Below are 15,703 nucleotides of genomic sequence, written 5' to 3'. Positions count from 1 at the left end.
AGCGCGAGCGACGTGCGCGCTAAAGCGCTGTTGTCGTACCGGTCGATGTACGGCGACTTCAAGCACGAGGCCATCTGGGCGCTCTTGAGGGACTAGCAGAAGCTACAAGGTGGAATTCTGCACACTGGTGCGCCGAAGAGGACGAAGACCACTGAAGCTGGTGATTACACGAGCAGCGGCAGCGGCAACCACCCGGTTGACCTCAACCGGACGTACGTGGATGAAGGGAGTTCCGGCACACCGGTGTCCTCCCGGCGTCAAGGCTGCGAAGGCCAAGGGGAAGGCGACCGCGACCTCATCGTCGACCGCTGCAACCCAAGCTCCGGTCCCGGTAGAGCTCCCGACCCAGACGGCCACCGCGTTTGAGTCGTTAGCAACAGCATCGATGGCAAGGACGATGTTGCAGACGCACAGGGCCCTCAAGAAGTGTACCGACCCCCGACGAAGCCGAATATCTCCAGGCGTTACTCGATGAGCTGCGTCGGAAGTTGAGAATTGGTCCGACTTAGTTTTTTTTTATTAGTTCAATGATGTAACTTTTTTTTATTAAAATTTTGCCGTTTGTTATTTAGACCGTTTTTTATTTACTCGTTACTTGTTATTTGAAAACAGTTAAATTAATTAAACAAAACAATAAAATGATGATGTGGCGCGCCATAAGACGCACCTTAGGGCGCCCCACTGTAGGTGGGGAGGTAGGAGGATAAAACTGCTGACGTGGCGCGCCTTAGGGCGCCCCATTGCTAATGCTCTTAGTGCTGATGATGTGGCAGGAAGAGTTTGTGGCTGAGCTATGGAGAAGCTCTAAATAGAATAACTACTCACGTTAGGTATAGCGACTTCTCTTGTAGTACTAAACCTCGCCTTTTGATTAGACAACAAAAATCTGAGGTCTGTGATTAGAGATGAGCAAGAAGCGAGTGCTTATAGTGGGAGGCACCGGCTACCTGGGGCAGCATCTCCTGCAATCATTTGCCGATGCAGATTCTCAACTTGATCTGGCTTTCACGCACCACTCTGCTCCGCTACTCTATGCCATTCCTCACGTTCTTTCTTTCCCCCTCGATTTACGCACCTGCCACGGCCTCGATGCCATCTCCCACGCCTTCGCCCAGGTTTTTATTTCCTCATCTATGACTAGTTACATTCAGCAAACTACTATTTCAATTTATTTGTTGTTTGCTTCGCTGCATTTTCCTAAATTAGTGATCTATACTTTGTATTTTTGTGGATTATTTGTATTTTAAGTGATTATTTTGAAAGAACAAGTTGTTCTTGGATGATCGTCTCTCTCAAAACTTTGACCTCTTTTATATAAAGAGTAAAACCTCAATTGGTTTTCAGCCTGATGTGGTGATCAATTGTGCTGCTCTATCTGTCCCTCGCGTCTGTGAGATGGATCCGGAAGCTGCAATGTCGATAAATGTGCCTACTGGTCTTGTGAAATGGTTATCGAGCTTTGGAAAGAGCAGCCTGCTCATTCATTTGTCAACTGACCAAGGTTACTCGTATTGTGCTTTCCTGCTCTTTTTGATATTTGAAACTATCTTAGCTATTATTATTATCTCATTTGTCTTAGTTTGTAATTATTCCATTCCATTTGATGTTTCGTTAGGTTGTGTTGATCTCTTGCTTCGTGCGCCTTATGATCCATTTTGGTTTTCGTATAATAAAAGACTTGATGATGTCTTCGATGTTAAGAACCTGATTATTATTTGACTTAAAAGGCTGTGCCCAATGCTTCAAGTTTACATGCTTTGAAACACCTCAAGATTGAATTTAGTTTTAACTTTTTGAGCCTCTCCTTTGTTTTATCAGCACTTTCATAGATCTGGTAGTACTAGTAAAAAAGATAAAAAGGAAAACTGGTGTTTCATCCTAGCTCTCAGATAAAATGATGTGGATTTTCTGCAGTTTATGAAGGAACTAAATCATTCTATAAGGAAGAAGATGAGACTGTTCCTGTTAATGTTTATGGAAAATCTAAAGTAGAAGCAGAGCAGTACATATCTGCACACTGCCAAAACTATGCAATTTTGAGAAGCAGTATAATTTATGGACCGCAAACCATCTCTCCTGTTCCCAAATCACTTCCAATCCAGGTTCATACAGACACTGCTAATACTATCTTTTACTTCTTTTAACTTCATTAGCACTTAAAACTTCATTGTAATCTCACAATCATTTCTACACATCCGTTCAGAAATAAAATTCTTGCTAGTGGCTGACTTGCTTTTGAAAGCAAGGTGATGCCCTTATTTACTGGTTCTGTTTTCTTAATGGATTTCATTAGTCATTTCATTACTTTGAAATTTCTTATGCCATGTATGTGAAGGAGCGCATTGTTGAATTATTATGTATTTATGTGCAGTGGATGGATAGTGTTCTTGCTAAGGGAGAGCCAATGGATTTCTTTCATGACGAGTTCCGCTGCCCTGTCTTTGTGAAGGATCTTGTTGCTGCCGTACAAATACTGACAAACCAATGGATCACAGGTTAGTGAGTTGGTTTTGGAACTTAGCTTAGTTTCTTTGGTTAGTAAATGTTTTCAGAATAGAGCTGCTTTCCTGCTGGGAAAATGTATCAATTTCTCTCTTATCACGCTTCAGCTTCAAATTTTGATTGATAATGCTGTGCAGAGACTAAACAAGTGCAGCTGCTTCTGAATGTTGGTGGACCGGATAGGGTGTCACGGGTTCAAATGGCTGAGGCTGTTGCGCATGCCAGGGGATATAGTACCTCATTGATCAAACAAGTTTCTGCTTCATCAGTATGTTTCTTCAATCAATTTTCTTCTTCAATAAGTTTGATGATATAAGAGAAATTCAGCACTTAATTCATGGGGATCTTAGGACTCTCTATCTCTCTCTTTTGTCCATCTTAACTTTGGAATATGCAGGTTGATCGCGGTGTGAAGTCGCCTTGTGATATATCCATGGATATCACCAAGCTGGTTCAGACGACAGGTATTTCTCCGACATGTTTTGCAGAAGGCGTCAGATTGACTCTTGAAGCTGAAGCTAAAGCTAAAAGTTCCGTGAAGCCATAATTGAAGTTACCTTGAGAATTCACGTCACGTCTCACACTTGCAAACACAACAAAAGTATTCTACCATATTCGAACAAGCATTGAGGAGTTGAATTTCTTTTTGATGTTATTTCTACGTTGTTTCGTGCAAATATGTTAACTCCAAAACGATCACCTCTAAACAATCTTGTATGCAAGGCTTGATTTTAGATTGTTCATTGAATAAGCAACGTATGGAGTGGCACGAGAACAATCATTTTCTTTTGCGAATTAATTTTGTTTACAAAAGTTCACCAATTGTAAAATATAGTTAATATTAAAACCATTGAGTCTGAGAAGACCTATACTGCAACTCAACCATATGTTATGCTGCAGCATTGAAGGAGCAAACAAAATCAGACGAAACACAGAAAAACCAGAGATAATGTTAGTAAGCAAAACATGCTGCGGCGTGTCGACCGTTCCAAATCAATTAGTAGTTGAAAACTTGAAATAGCGTGTTAGTTTATATACATAAATACTACTCCGTAATATAAAAGATCGACCACGACATTAGAGTCTTTTACATCGACGATAATGATAAATAAATAAAAACTTGCCACTTCCATCAGCAACTGCCACCCCTTTTCAGATCTCTGAAATTCTCTTAATTCTCTGTTCACTCACCTCAGATCTCACTGCGTGTTGCTTCATTCGCCAAGGTCATCAAATTTGCTCTTTTTAAATTTATTGCAGTTTTTTTCTGTCACATTCAATGTGATTGAGTTTCGGAAGTTGAAAGCATCGCGATTTTGGATTGCAGTAGGAAAAGTTTAATTTAATAATGGCTGTAAGGAGACCTGGCGTGATTGCCCTTTTTGATGTCGATGGCACGCTTACTGCTCCCAGAAAGGTGTGTAAATTGTTTTTTTATTTGTTCTACTTTCCAGTTTCTAAACACTACTGTAATTTGCCAATATTGAAGCATCTAAACTGATATAATTGTTGATTTGTGTTAAACATGTGGAACTTCTCTGCTCGAGCTCAAACTTTAGGGATGAGGATTCGAAACATATAATGTGGATATAATTGAAGCTGCACTATCTCTATTTTTGCTACAATGCCCAAATTAGTAACCTTTATATTATTATTCTATACTTTTATGTTCCCATTTAACTTTGAAAGAATACACTATTACTTGCATTCATTTATTCTGGTCCATTTACATGCTACTATGTCAGTTATGAGTTGATTTAGTGTTTCCAACTATTTTTTTGCTGCAGGGGGCTACTCCTAAAATGTTAGAGTTCATGCGGGACCTTAGAAAGGTACTTCATTTTTCATTGACAGGGTGTGTGAAAGTTTGTTGTTGAGTGATGTTGCATTGGAGGCTTATATGTTGCCGTTCATCCAGTAGAGGATAACAACACAATGTGGTTCAAACTTTGCACTTATCTCTTCTCAGGTTGTAACTATTGGCGTTGTTGGAGGTTCTGATTTTGTTAAGATAGCAGAGCAGCTTGGAAAAACAGGTCCCTTATACTTAAATATTTAAATCCTGAATTGCAGATCATCTTCTCATGATTTTAACAAACTAATTGTAGAGATACGGTTTCTTCATTCTATGCAGTTACTGATGACTACGATTACATGTTTGCTGAGAACGGCCTTGTTGCTTACAAGGATGGAAAATTAATTGGAACACAGGTATTTTCTAAACCTCAAACATATCATCTCTGTCGAAATAAGGGTGGCAGAACCTTTCTTCATCTTCCTTCCTGCAAAAACGAAAGTAGTTGCAATACATGTGTCTTTTTTTATATCTGCTCGCTGCTGAAATTAGTGAAATGCTCCCCCTAAATAATAAGTATTGAAGAAGTTCGTACTTATTCATATTGCTAGCTTCTCATTTTGATGACTTCATATATGCCATTCAGAGCTTGAAGTCATTTCTTGGAGAAGAAAAGCTCAAGGTTAGAACCTGCCACCTTCTTTGCCAAGTTATTCATATCGGATACTAAAGTTATTAGGCATATTTCCACTTATTGAAGGGTGTTACAGTCAATGTCTGACCTCTCCAAACCCAGACACATCAATACAATTCTATGTTGGAAATCATTTGATGTCCTATTAATAATATTACAGGAATTGATTCTCTCCACTACATAGCTGACTTGGACATCCCCATTAAAAGGTAAGTAAAAATAAAGCTCTCATATGCACCTGATCATGTCTAATAGAAATCTTAGATCCATTTTCTTTTACTCTAGGGGAACATTTATTGAATTCCGAAATGGTATGCTTAACGTATGTCCCATCGGAAGAAACTGCAGTCAGGAAGAACGTGATGAGTTTGAAAAGTATGATAAGGTATGAGTTGTACAAACAGGGGAAGGACCATGTCTTTATCTTAACTGGGACTTGAGAGACACTTGAATTTTGTCACTAGAACTAGTCATTTCATTTACCTTTAACAGAATTGAGTTCATAAATGTAATCAGATTCACAACGTTCGCCCCAAAATGGTGTCAGTGCTCCGTGAGAAGTTTGCGCAGTATAACCTAACCTTTTCCATCGGTGGACAAATCAGTTTTGATGTAAGCAATTTCGTCTGTGTTTGCTATATTTCCATTAACTGTAGTTCGTACCTGAGCAAAAATGTTTCCTGTAGGTTTTTCCCCAAGGCTGGGATAAAACATATTGTTTGAAATACCTGGAAGAGTTTCAAGAAGTTCACTTCTTCGGAGACAAGACCTACAAGGTTGTCTATACAAGTAGAAACTAATCTGGTTTTTCTTTGCTCCTAATTTTAAAATCTATCCTGTTATTGGTTCTATAAGTATTTTTGTGATCAATGATAGGGAGGAAATGACTATGAGATATTTGAGTCGGAGAGGACCAATGGCCACACTGGTGAGTGCAATTTTTTCCATTTCCTAGTGTCGCCATTCAAGCAATAAATCTACTGCCTCGAAATTGATGCTTATGCGAGTCTCGATTCGTTTCGAACTACAATAGAAAGTATAGATGAATGTGTGGTTGCAACCATGATTTTTTTTAGCATGCTTTTTTTTTATGCAAATCCCTCCCCTTTTGATGTGAAATCATATTTTTGAAACTTGATACCGGTTACTAGCCCCGAGGACACAATAAATCAGTGTACGAAACTCTTCCTGAGCTAGCAAAGTGGATGGCTCCTGATTTTCCAACAGTTAAAAGTTCTGTGAGCTTTTAAGATTCGTGGACCTCGGAGAAAATCCAGAACTTGAAGGTCTACCAGCTGCGAGTGCGAAGCGCCGGGATGTACAGATTCTTCTATATTATCAGACAGTGTATTTATTGTATGAGTGACAGATTATGCCCGCTGCATTATTGAATGTTCAACTTGCTCAATTCCCACAAACTCACTAGTATGTTTAACATCAGATCTCAATGGTATTTATCGTCTGAACATGTATGTAGGCCATTCCCAAGTCTTCTAAGAAGCTTTCATAGTTGTTGCAATCCATTCAAGTATTCATCATCGTGATTTTTTTGTAGGTTTGATTAAATGTATGGCTATGTAGCAACAGTGTCACATAGCAACAGTGTCTGATAATCATGAACTCCTTATACTCAAATGCAATGATGTAAGTCATTGGTTGGTGAAAAATTGTATTTTGATGAGTATTTCTGGTTCGATTTGGTGGGTTGCTGTATAAATTTACACATTATGGGTAAAAATTGCATTTTTTACCTTGTGGAGGGAACATAAGAAACCCCCTTATATTGGTATTGACCCTTCAGGGATTTGGTTGTCGTCTGAAGAGTCAGAGGGCTGAGATTTAGGTTTACTTATTGTTTTGGAAAATCCATAACCAAGAGAGCTGCCACTGGCTTCACAAAGCTGCACATGGAGAAACATGTCTGATCATCAGTTTTCTTTCACAAGCACCCTGATACGCACGATCAGGCCTAGTAACGTGATGAAAGATGCATAGATGATTGAAATCTGCTTACCTCTGTCAGCTCGGAGAGGTGATGGGATCTAAACTCATCAATAGTAGCGGCTATCTCCGAGGCCGGCAATTTTGCCTGCAACAACATAGTCATTATCAACTAACTGATGACCTAGAGAGAGAGAGACAGGCTTATGGTTAAACTACTTACTTGTGCCAGAACAGCAGCTGCTAACTGCAAACTAGGTTCCAACGTCTCAGGAACAACCTGAACATTGTTGAGAGTAACTTAATCGAAAGAAAGCTTGAACCTTTTAAATAAATTATGCACAGGAACAAAGTAGCAATAATGGTAGATCCTTATCAATGCTCCATAAATACATGTACGTATAGACAGCTCAAGTGAACTATTCAATAGAAAGGAGACAACTCAAGAAATGAAAGAAGAATACCGCTGTTGCACCAGCTTTTTCCAGGTTGACTCCATGATTGACGTCATGAGCACGAACGAATGTTTTAACGTTGGGAAAATACTTGCTCAAAGCCCAAACAGTTCTATAATTTGCTCCTGGACTATCTAAAGTTATTGCTGCAGCACATGCTCTTTCAGCACCAATTTTATGGAGGACCTAAAACAAGAAATCAAAGCTAGTAAGAAGATTTCCTTCATTTCTTGAAGTACCGTGATTAAAATTCTGATCATTTTAATCACCTCTCGACTACCGGCATCACCAAAGTAAACAGGAAGGTCTAGTGCGCGTCCATATGCAACTCGGTCGCTGAAATGATGAAAGTTGAATATTTATTGTATTTAAGTGCTGATAAACAGAGAAGCATACTCATCCAACTGTATCAGAAATCAAATATAGTCCTTTCCAACTTATGTTACATGAAATGAAGCTCAACAGTTACCCAAGTATCCCTTCTATTTATAATAATGTAGAAGTAACTTTGGATGAGAATTTTAGATGTTCGAGATCCACTTTTATGTTTCTTGGCACTTGGAAGACGACCTAGTTGCTAAACCAAACAACCTAAGCTAATCCAAGCAACCTATTTGCCCTCATTTATGTTTTCTTGGAACTTTGAAAACGACCAAATGGTTGTGACATGATGTGACTGCAACATAAAATATGTTCATGACCTTCAAGAAGCAAATGTAATGAATTCCAAAAATGAGCACCACCCATGCCAGGCTAATCCAAGAATCATGGTGAGTTGCTACTATGTAAGGATATCATACTCTGCCAAAATGGTAGTAGAACTTTGGTTAAGAGAATTCTGCATTGCAACTATCTGCGGCTATCATGCTCTAAAGTTGGTCATAACATTAGAACATAGAACATACTAACTTCTAAACTATTCAAACCGTAACACTTAAAGATAAGAGTTCTACCCATTGACATCAAGTGCAACAAATGGAATCAACCGTTCTGAAAGAAGCTGGGCGATAATCTGTAATTTGAAACTGAAATCAGACATACCAGATGATATTTTCATAGTTAATAATGATAATTAAGGCAGTTCATACTATGAACTGAAGATCAGAAAATACCTCGCCAACTCGTCCGAAACCACATAAAATAATATGATCTTGCAAGTCATCAGTCTGGAAAGGTTCAAAAAATAGAAATTAGAATAAAGGTACCAAGTAGCCAAAAAAAATTACATACATCTGAATGCTAAATCCTTTTCCTTAACTGTTAAAAGAAATAAAAGTATGTTCAAATCACTCATTTTGCAGTTATATCTTCCTAAATTACAAGAATAGTATAGGTATCTGGTAACGCCATATTTGAATAGCAAACTGTTGATAATGGGGAAGCATTGTACAGTATGGAACACTTAGAGAAGATAACAATGGCAGCATAGCCGTGAACACAAGACACTTAATCCATGCAGGAGATTTTTGTAGTTCACCTCACTTTCAACGGGCAATAGACTTCGAACATCATGCTGCTCAAAGCGAGAGGCTATAAATTGTCCTCCAGCAGCCAACCAAGGAGTTAGGGCCATTGATATCCCAACAACGAGAAACAGCAATGAAGACAACTGTGGAGACATTATACCCTGGAAAATAGGCCAAACCATTACAGAGTTGCTTCATAGTACTGTGTTGAAATACTTATTCACACATTCCAAATGCTTGTTAAATTTTGAGTACTAATGACCCATGGCAAGTAGATATTCCAACGAGTAAGCCTAATCTGTAACTTGAGAATCATAAGGATGGTGTGGTGCAACTCAACCAGAAAACATAAAGGAAGTACCTATGCTGCAACTATACAAAGCATTGTTGGTGTAACTTGAAAAAATAGTAGTTAACTTGGAATTTCAACGCCCCTATGTTACAAAACAGCAGCCGTGGTTTATGCACGAAGGGCAAAGAGTAGGCTTGGTCATTGGGCAAGGCATAGTTCTATTTAATTATCTATTAATGTTACTGGCCGCTGGTTCCTTTTGTGGTCTTAGAAGGCATTTTATTTCTAGAAGGCTTATCCAGGAAGCTACTGAAGCGAATGAACTTTCTCAGGAAGCTACTCCTGATAATTAATGAAAGAAGACACTCTCCTTCTGAGAGACTTGTCTAGGACTATGATTGCTTGAAGAAGTGCTTATCGCATGGGCAAAAGAGATGGTTTGCCACTTTCATAGAATTCCTATCGACTTTGTTCTATTTCTTTGTGATTGTTTTACCTTCACTCTAACACAACCTCTAGAAATCATAGTATACTTGGATCTCAACCAACAGGCAGAAAGTTACCATGTGAGATAAAAAGGTGTTTATGAACTCTCTAAGAAGAAAATATATCATACTAAGCAGTAGATTATGCAAACAGATAAAATTTGTTAGAGAACCTGATTGACAGCTTCACCAAAAGCCACGAATGCAAATTCTCCACCAGGTGCTAGTAGGAGACCAACTCTTACTGCTGATACAATTGAGATGCCAAAAAGTCTACCAATAATTGCAACCAAGATGGTTTTCCCAACAATTAGAAGCGCTAATATTCCTGTAATAACTGGGAAATTCGAAAATAGAAGTTTTGGATCAATGGACATCCCAACCTGTAAGGAATCAGCATTTTTGTAAGAGATATATGAGAGAGAAACATTAGCAAGAGTCACTAAAAAATTTTAACAAACAAAACACAATCAAATGAAACATTTAATATTCAAAGGTGAAATTACGCGGAATATGGACTCTGGAAGCAACAGACTAAGGAAATCAAGAGTTTAATAGACAATGGAATGCATTTAAAAAGACTTCATAAACTGAAAAAATAGAAGAGAGAGGGAAGACACACACACGCTCACAAAGAGTTGTGAACTGTATCCGAACGATGACTACAGTCACTTAAATATGGGAGTTTACCGTCATGAAGAAGAGACCTAAGAGAAGTCCACGGTATGGAGCAATATCAGATTCAACCTGCAATGAGAATTCTGTTTCTGCCAGTAGCAAGCCTGCTAAAAATGCTCCTAAAGCCATGGAAAGACCAGCCTGTGTTCAGATAATGTATCAAATACATTAAAAATAGTATGCAAGAGATACTATGATAATGATGAGCCACAACAATAAATAATAACATGTCAGAAAAAAATATGAGTAACATTAGTTATCCTACCCTGGCAGTTAGTAGACTTGTCCCCAAGATAACAAAAAGAGTATTTGCTGAAAATATTTCTGCATTTTGATTCTCCGCAATTTGTTTATAAATTGGGCGAAGCAGCTGCACAAGGAAGAAAAACTGGAAGTCATTTTTTCAAGTGATAAATGACCTAACATCATACAGTAGGAACAAAGCTCAATATGGCTTGTAACATGTAGAACATCCTGCCCGCTTTAGTAGCAAGCTTAACCAGAACTTTTCATCAATATGACTTCAGTTGACAAGACAAACTCCACCATCATGAACAGGGAATGGTTCAACCATGCCTTAAAGAGTCATAAATTACCAGGCGTCCTCCAGCTATTATGACAGAGATGGCAACAACTGCCTTAACAGCAGCAATCCCAAGAGCTTCTGCAATGGCCTGGAAACCAACCTGAAAACCATGAAGGTATACATTGTCATAACCACATCACCAGCAGCGTTGGTTAGAAACTTAGAATGATGTTTAAGCTATCACAGTAAAATAAACAAACACGAGAATAAACAAAGTGCGGTACTTGTCAAACAATATATCATATGACGACCTAACTTTAATTTGAATGGCAATGATGAAAGAATAAAATATTTACCCAAATGGGTTATGTCATAAAATTCTTTGTTCGGATAAGATGAAATTAACAGAATCCAAAATGTTTACCCCTCCTTTGGAAGATGTCGGTGAAATCAGGGGTATCAGAATAAGCAAAACCACCACAGCCAAATCCTAGAATAAAAAGAAATTACGTAAGTAGGTGCCAAGCTATATGAAAAAATCACATGAATTGTGGAGCAAACAAACATAACAGGAAATAGATACTAAACCTACAGAGTAGTATGCTGTACCTGGAAGAGTAATACAGAAAATGTTGCACGCCCATGGCGTGATGTGCTCTCCCCACGTTCCTGTAATACCTGTATATGTGCCACATATATTCTTTCAGCATGTGGCACTGATACCTCAAAACATTCACAAAAATAGATAAAAGATCAAAGGATGCCTACCTGGAGGACTACAGCAGTTGAAGACAGCGCAAGGCCATTTCCAATGACAATTGCAGCTGGACCGGGCAGCCCAGAAGCATAACGAGCAAGTAAGCCAACAACCACAGCTGTCACCAAGACCTGTATTTATTCAGGCACATTAAAAATGAAATGACATGCTTGGACTTTATCCTACTTCAGATTGAAAGTTATACAGTGTCCAAGTCACCTGAGCAGAACCCAGTCCAAAAACATATTTCTTCATGGAACTTAGTCTCTCAACAGAGAGCTGCCAGAAAACAGTGAGTTAAAGGTCACATGGATATAGCCATACAGGTTGATTATGGATAAAAATTAATCTGAAAAATCCAAAATTGGCATGGTGCTCTACCTCAAGGCCGATATTAAACAGTAAGAAGACAACTCCAAATTCTGCTATTGCCTTAGTTTCATGAACATTACGTATAATAGAGAGACCATAAGGTCCAATTAAGATTCCAGCAGCCAAATATCCAAGAACAGGGCTGCCTAAAATTTCAATGGAGAAAATTCAAGTACCATAATTAATTGCATACAATCTACACCGGCAAAAAAGCTCTCAATTGTGAAAAGAAAGAAAAGGTAAATATAATCACAAACATAGAAAATATGTCCTGAGCATAAATGTATCTAATTCATACTATAGACTATTAGGCATTAGCTAATAAAGCCCAAGTGCCAGGAAAGAACTTTAACTGAAACAGTGTTTCCTATTAAATTAATTGTCTGCGTGAAGATTAACTATTTGACAGACTGATGAATTGTTCCCTTTTTCATCACAACTTCAGGGGTTAGGGTCCAAATGCACAAATGCCACTTACCTCCAGGAATTTTTTGGAAAATAGGCACAAATATAACGCTTGCAAGTAGCAACCACAACATATCAAACAGGGAAGCTTCCTCCTCATTTATCTGAAGAAGAATAAGAGATATTAGGATTAAGAAGTTGAAATATAGCGATATAATATAACAGTAACACGGTAATGATAGGTTTTATCTAAAAACAATATGAGAGAAATAGATGAAGAGGAGTCTTGCCTCTTGATGAGGAAGAAAATCCATGAGCTTCTTTATTTCATTTGGAAGCTTTCTTAAATTTCTGACCAAGGGTCTTGTGGTAGTTGATACTTCATCAATACTAGTGGCAATGATGCCTGGCTGCTGAAAAAACTGAGCTACCTTTTCACCACGATGGTTATAATAGGCAATTCTGCAATGACCATCAGCAATTTTTTTGTGAAGCGTCATGCTTTTCAATAAACAAAAATCAGAAGAGACCCAGTTTCCATTAGAATGAACTACTATAAGCTTATACATTTTCAGATATTTAGTAGTACTATTTTTCATTTGTTCAATTAACTAGGTGAGTACGCAGTCTGCGGAAGCAACCAAAAATCTCCAGGGAAGGAGAAAGCATACCCTGCTCCAACAAGTATTGACCCAAGTAAAAGCTTTGGTAATTGCTTCCGAGCAGACTCCACAAGACCACGGAAAACTGAAGCGGGTGAGAACTCTTCCTCATCTGCAGAAAAAGAGAAAAAAGAAGCAGAAAAGAACCGCGATGATTTCTTCACAAATGCTTTTGGAGCATTTAAAGGGGAACCATCCCTTGTTGATTCTTTCTGCGTTTCCTGTACCTTGCTGGGTATAGTTTTTAGTTTCTCAGGCTCAATTTCAGTATCCTTAGAGAAACTTATTTTTCCATTCTCTTTGTCACTATCAGCATCATCCAGGAAAGTCTGTTCCTCTAACTGGCCATCTGGAGATGTTTCAAGTACTTCTGCAGCATTAAGAGGCAGATTTAAGTCTCCCTCAACAGCGCCATCTGCATATATTACTTGAGATGCCTCGTTCGAGATAGTTCCGTCAACCATAGAATCTGCAATATTGATATTGGAAAGGGCAAGCTTCTTCTCTGCCCTCTGCAGTGCAATCTCTGCATCGTCAACACACTGTGCAGCCAGAAGTTCATGCGCAACAGCTTGCTCTGCTAAAAGCATTATATTGGCCACTTTTTCCTCTGCTTTAGAAGAATTGAGTTGAGCTAGTTCTGCTACGTCATTCAACCTATCTACTTCCTTTTGCACCTCTGATTTTCTGTTTTGAACCCTTTCTAGCTCAGCCTCGCAATTTGCTAAATGATCTTTACACTCTTGTATGTCCTCCTGCGCTGCCAAGAGTGCTTCCTCTTGATTGAATTCTTCAGCTCCACCTTCATATCCAGAATCAACTTCTTTTACATTAGGTAAGCTGTTGTTTCCAGTATCTATTTTGATTGAATCCAAGAGCACCTGGAGTCTTGCTTCAGCAAACGAAAGAGCTAATGCAGCCTTTTGGACACCTTCTTGAGCAATAGCCTCTTCATTTATTACCTCTTGGATGTCCTGGAGAGCATTATTTACGTCAATCCAAGCATTAGTAGCTTCATCCTTCGACGCTATCGCAGCTTCTGATATCCTCTGGGCTTTTTCCTCATATACTATACTGTTATGTCGCGCAATTTCCAAATCTTTCAGTGCTTTTTGCAATAAATCTCTTAATTCATCCAAACTAGGAGAACGAATTTCTCCTTTTGCCTCCCCTGATCGCTCACTAGCATCAAGGCTACTGTCATCGTTTCTACTTTCAGTGCTTTCAACATCTCCACTATTTCCATTTATATAAGCCACCGAATCATTTTTTTGACAATTTGACAGTCCCACATGCTTCAAAATTCTGAAATCGATGTTGTTACTATTAATGGATGACTTATTAAAGCTAAATCGCCGCAAGAGAAAATTCCCTTCACTAGGAACATCAGAACTGGCACAGTAAAAACTCTTCTTCTTCAACCTCTTCGGTGAATTTGCTCCCAAGACAAGTCCTGAATCTCCAAACAATTTGTAGTGAAAACCTCTATTATGCCCCAAGCCTGTAGAAAAATTCAAGCACTCCACTGCCCTGCCACTTGCAATTTCACCTCCATAAATTACACTTGTAGATGATAGGCGACATGCAACCTCCATGACTCCTAATTCAGAAGAAATAAGTACGCATCAATACAACCTTCACGAACCAGAAACTCACAGGCTTCGGATCAACCTGAAATTGTCAAACATTACACCAAACAAAAGAATTTCAGCATTAAAACTTTAGAGAAATGCGTATGATTGGGAAATATGGCTTTGCATGTGAGCACCCAAATACAGTGTAAAAAACACATGAATTGCAATGTCAGCCATCTCCCAATATATCCTCCATCTATGCACGCAAACACTTTGTATACCACATTCCAAGTATACACTAGCATAAACACATAATGATGTTGTATGCCACCTCTACTTTCAAGCTGCTTAATATCATGATCACACCAATCAATCACAGATTTTTTTTTTAATTTCCATCTTTTACTTCTGGCACATCTCTCAGTGACCTAGCATCGAACACTTGATGACAAATCAACTCCAAAAACAAATCATCATAATTAAACGCAGAAAAAATGCATTCGTACCCCAAATAACTAGTTTTCTTTACAAATCAATAATTTCTACTATTACTCAACATGCATAACAAAACAATCCGAAAAGGAAACTCGAAACACGCAGTGAGTAGGAGAAATGTAGAGAAGAACTGACCGTTAAGAATATCCTCAGCGGCTCAGCATACAGCTGAGTGAAAATGGAGTTGGAAAGAAAAGACGAGGAGACGTTGACGGAAATGATAACGATTTTTAGTTCGCAGTTACCAGATTTGCCTTATGCGAACGGCTAGTTTGACGGCAGGTTAGTGAACAAGAATTTTTATTTCGGATATTTGTTTATTTATATATTTTGGATAAATAGTCGATAATAAGTTTGTGGAGCCCGTTAAATCTCTTTTTAGTAAGTCACATTTTCCTATTTCTTCATTATTTTCGACAAACGATTACTCTCGACATTGTGTTCAATTCATAATATAAATTTTTAAATAATGAGGTAGCATATAGTGTTTTTTAGTATTTATTTGACTTGTATACTACGGAGTACTCAATAACTCCCAATATAAGGTTCGAGATATACTCATTATAATTAGTACTAGTATATAGAAAACGTAATTTATATGTAT

At 38.3% G+C, this 15,703-nt stretch overlaps 2 protein-coding genes and 1 pseudogene across 2 annotated transcripts; 2 read left to right on the top strand and 1 right to left on the bottom strand.

Moving 5' to 3' along the window:
* Positions 1 to 837: 837 nt before the first annotated feature.
* LOC121765631 (methionine adenosyltransferase 2 subunit beta) lies at positions 838 to 3,257 on the top strand. The gene is made up of 6 exons (XM_042161837.1): positions 838 to 1,115; positions 1,345 to 1,501; positions 1,915 to 2,102; positions 2,372 to 2,495; positions 2,640 to 2,770; positions 2,900 to 3,257. The coding sequence occupies exons 1-6, from the start codon at positions 906 to 908 to the stop codon at positions 3,047 to 3,049; spliced, it is 960 nt and encodes a 319-aa protein (XP_042017771.1). The 5' UTR covers positions 838 to 905; the 3' UTR covers positions 3,050 to 3,257.
* A 216-nt stretch (positions 3,258 to 3,473) lies between these two features.
* On the top strand, positions 3,474 to 6,456 carry LOC121792561 (annotated as a pseudogene).
* Positions 6,457 to 6,601: 145 nt separating this feature from the next.
* On the bottom strand, positions 6,602 to 15,375 carry LOC121792560 (K(+) efflux antiporter 2, chloroplastic-like). Its single transcript, XM_042190552.1, has 21 exons — positions 15,235 to 15,375; positions 13,040 to 14,701; positions 12,659 to 12,830; positions 12,442 to 12,532; positions 11,973 to 12,109; positions 11,811 to 11,870; positions 11,603 to 11,722; positions 11,444 to 11,512; positions 11,259 to 11,324; positions 10,905 to 10,994; positions 10,574 to 10,678; positions 10,321 to 10,449; positions 9,804 to 10,013; positions 8,865 to 9,014; positions 8,500 to 8,553; positions 8,341 to 8,399; positions 7,657 to 7,723; positions 7,397 to 7,573; positions 7,156 to 7,212; positions 7,006 to 7,080; positions 6,602 to 6,892 (listed from the first exon to the last, which is right to left on the bottom strand). The coding sequence occupies exons 2-21, from the start codon at positions 14,623 to 14,625 to the stop codon at positions 6,770 to 6,772; spliced, it is 3,597 nt and encodes a 1,198-aa protein (XP_042046486.1). The 5' UTR covers positions 14,626 to 14,701; positions 15,235 to 15,375; the 3' UTR covers positions 6,602 to 6,769.
* Between the last annotated feature and the right edge of the window lie 328 nt (positions 15,376 to 15,703).

This window comes from Salvia splendens, chromosome 2, assembly GCF_004379255.2.
Source record: "Salvia splendens isolate huo1 chromosome 2, SspV2, whole genome shotgun sequence".
Taxonomy (NCBI): domain Eukaryota; kingdom Viridiplantae; phylum Streptophyta; class Magnoliopsida; order Lamiales; family Lamiaceae; genus Salvia; species Salvia splendens.
This window is presented reverse-complemented; position numbering and strand designations above follow the sequence as displayed.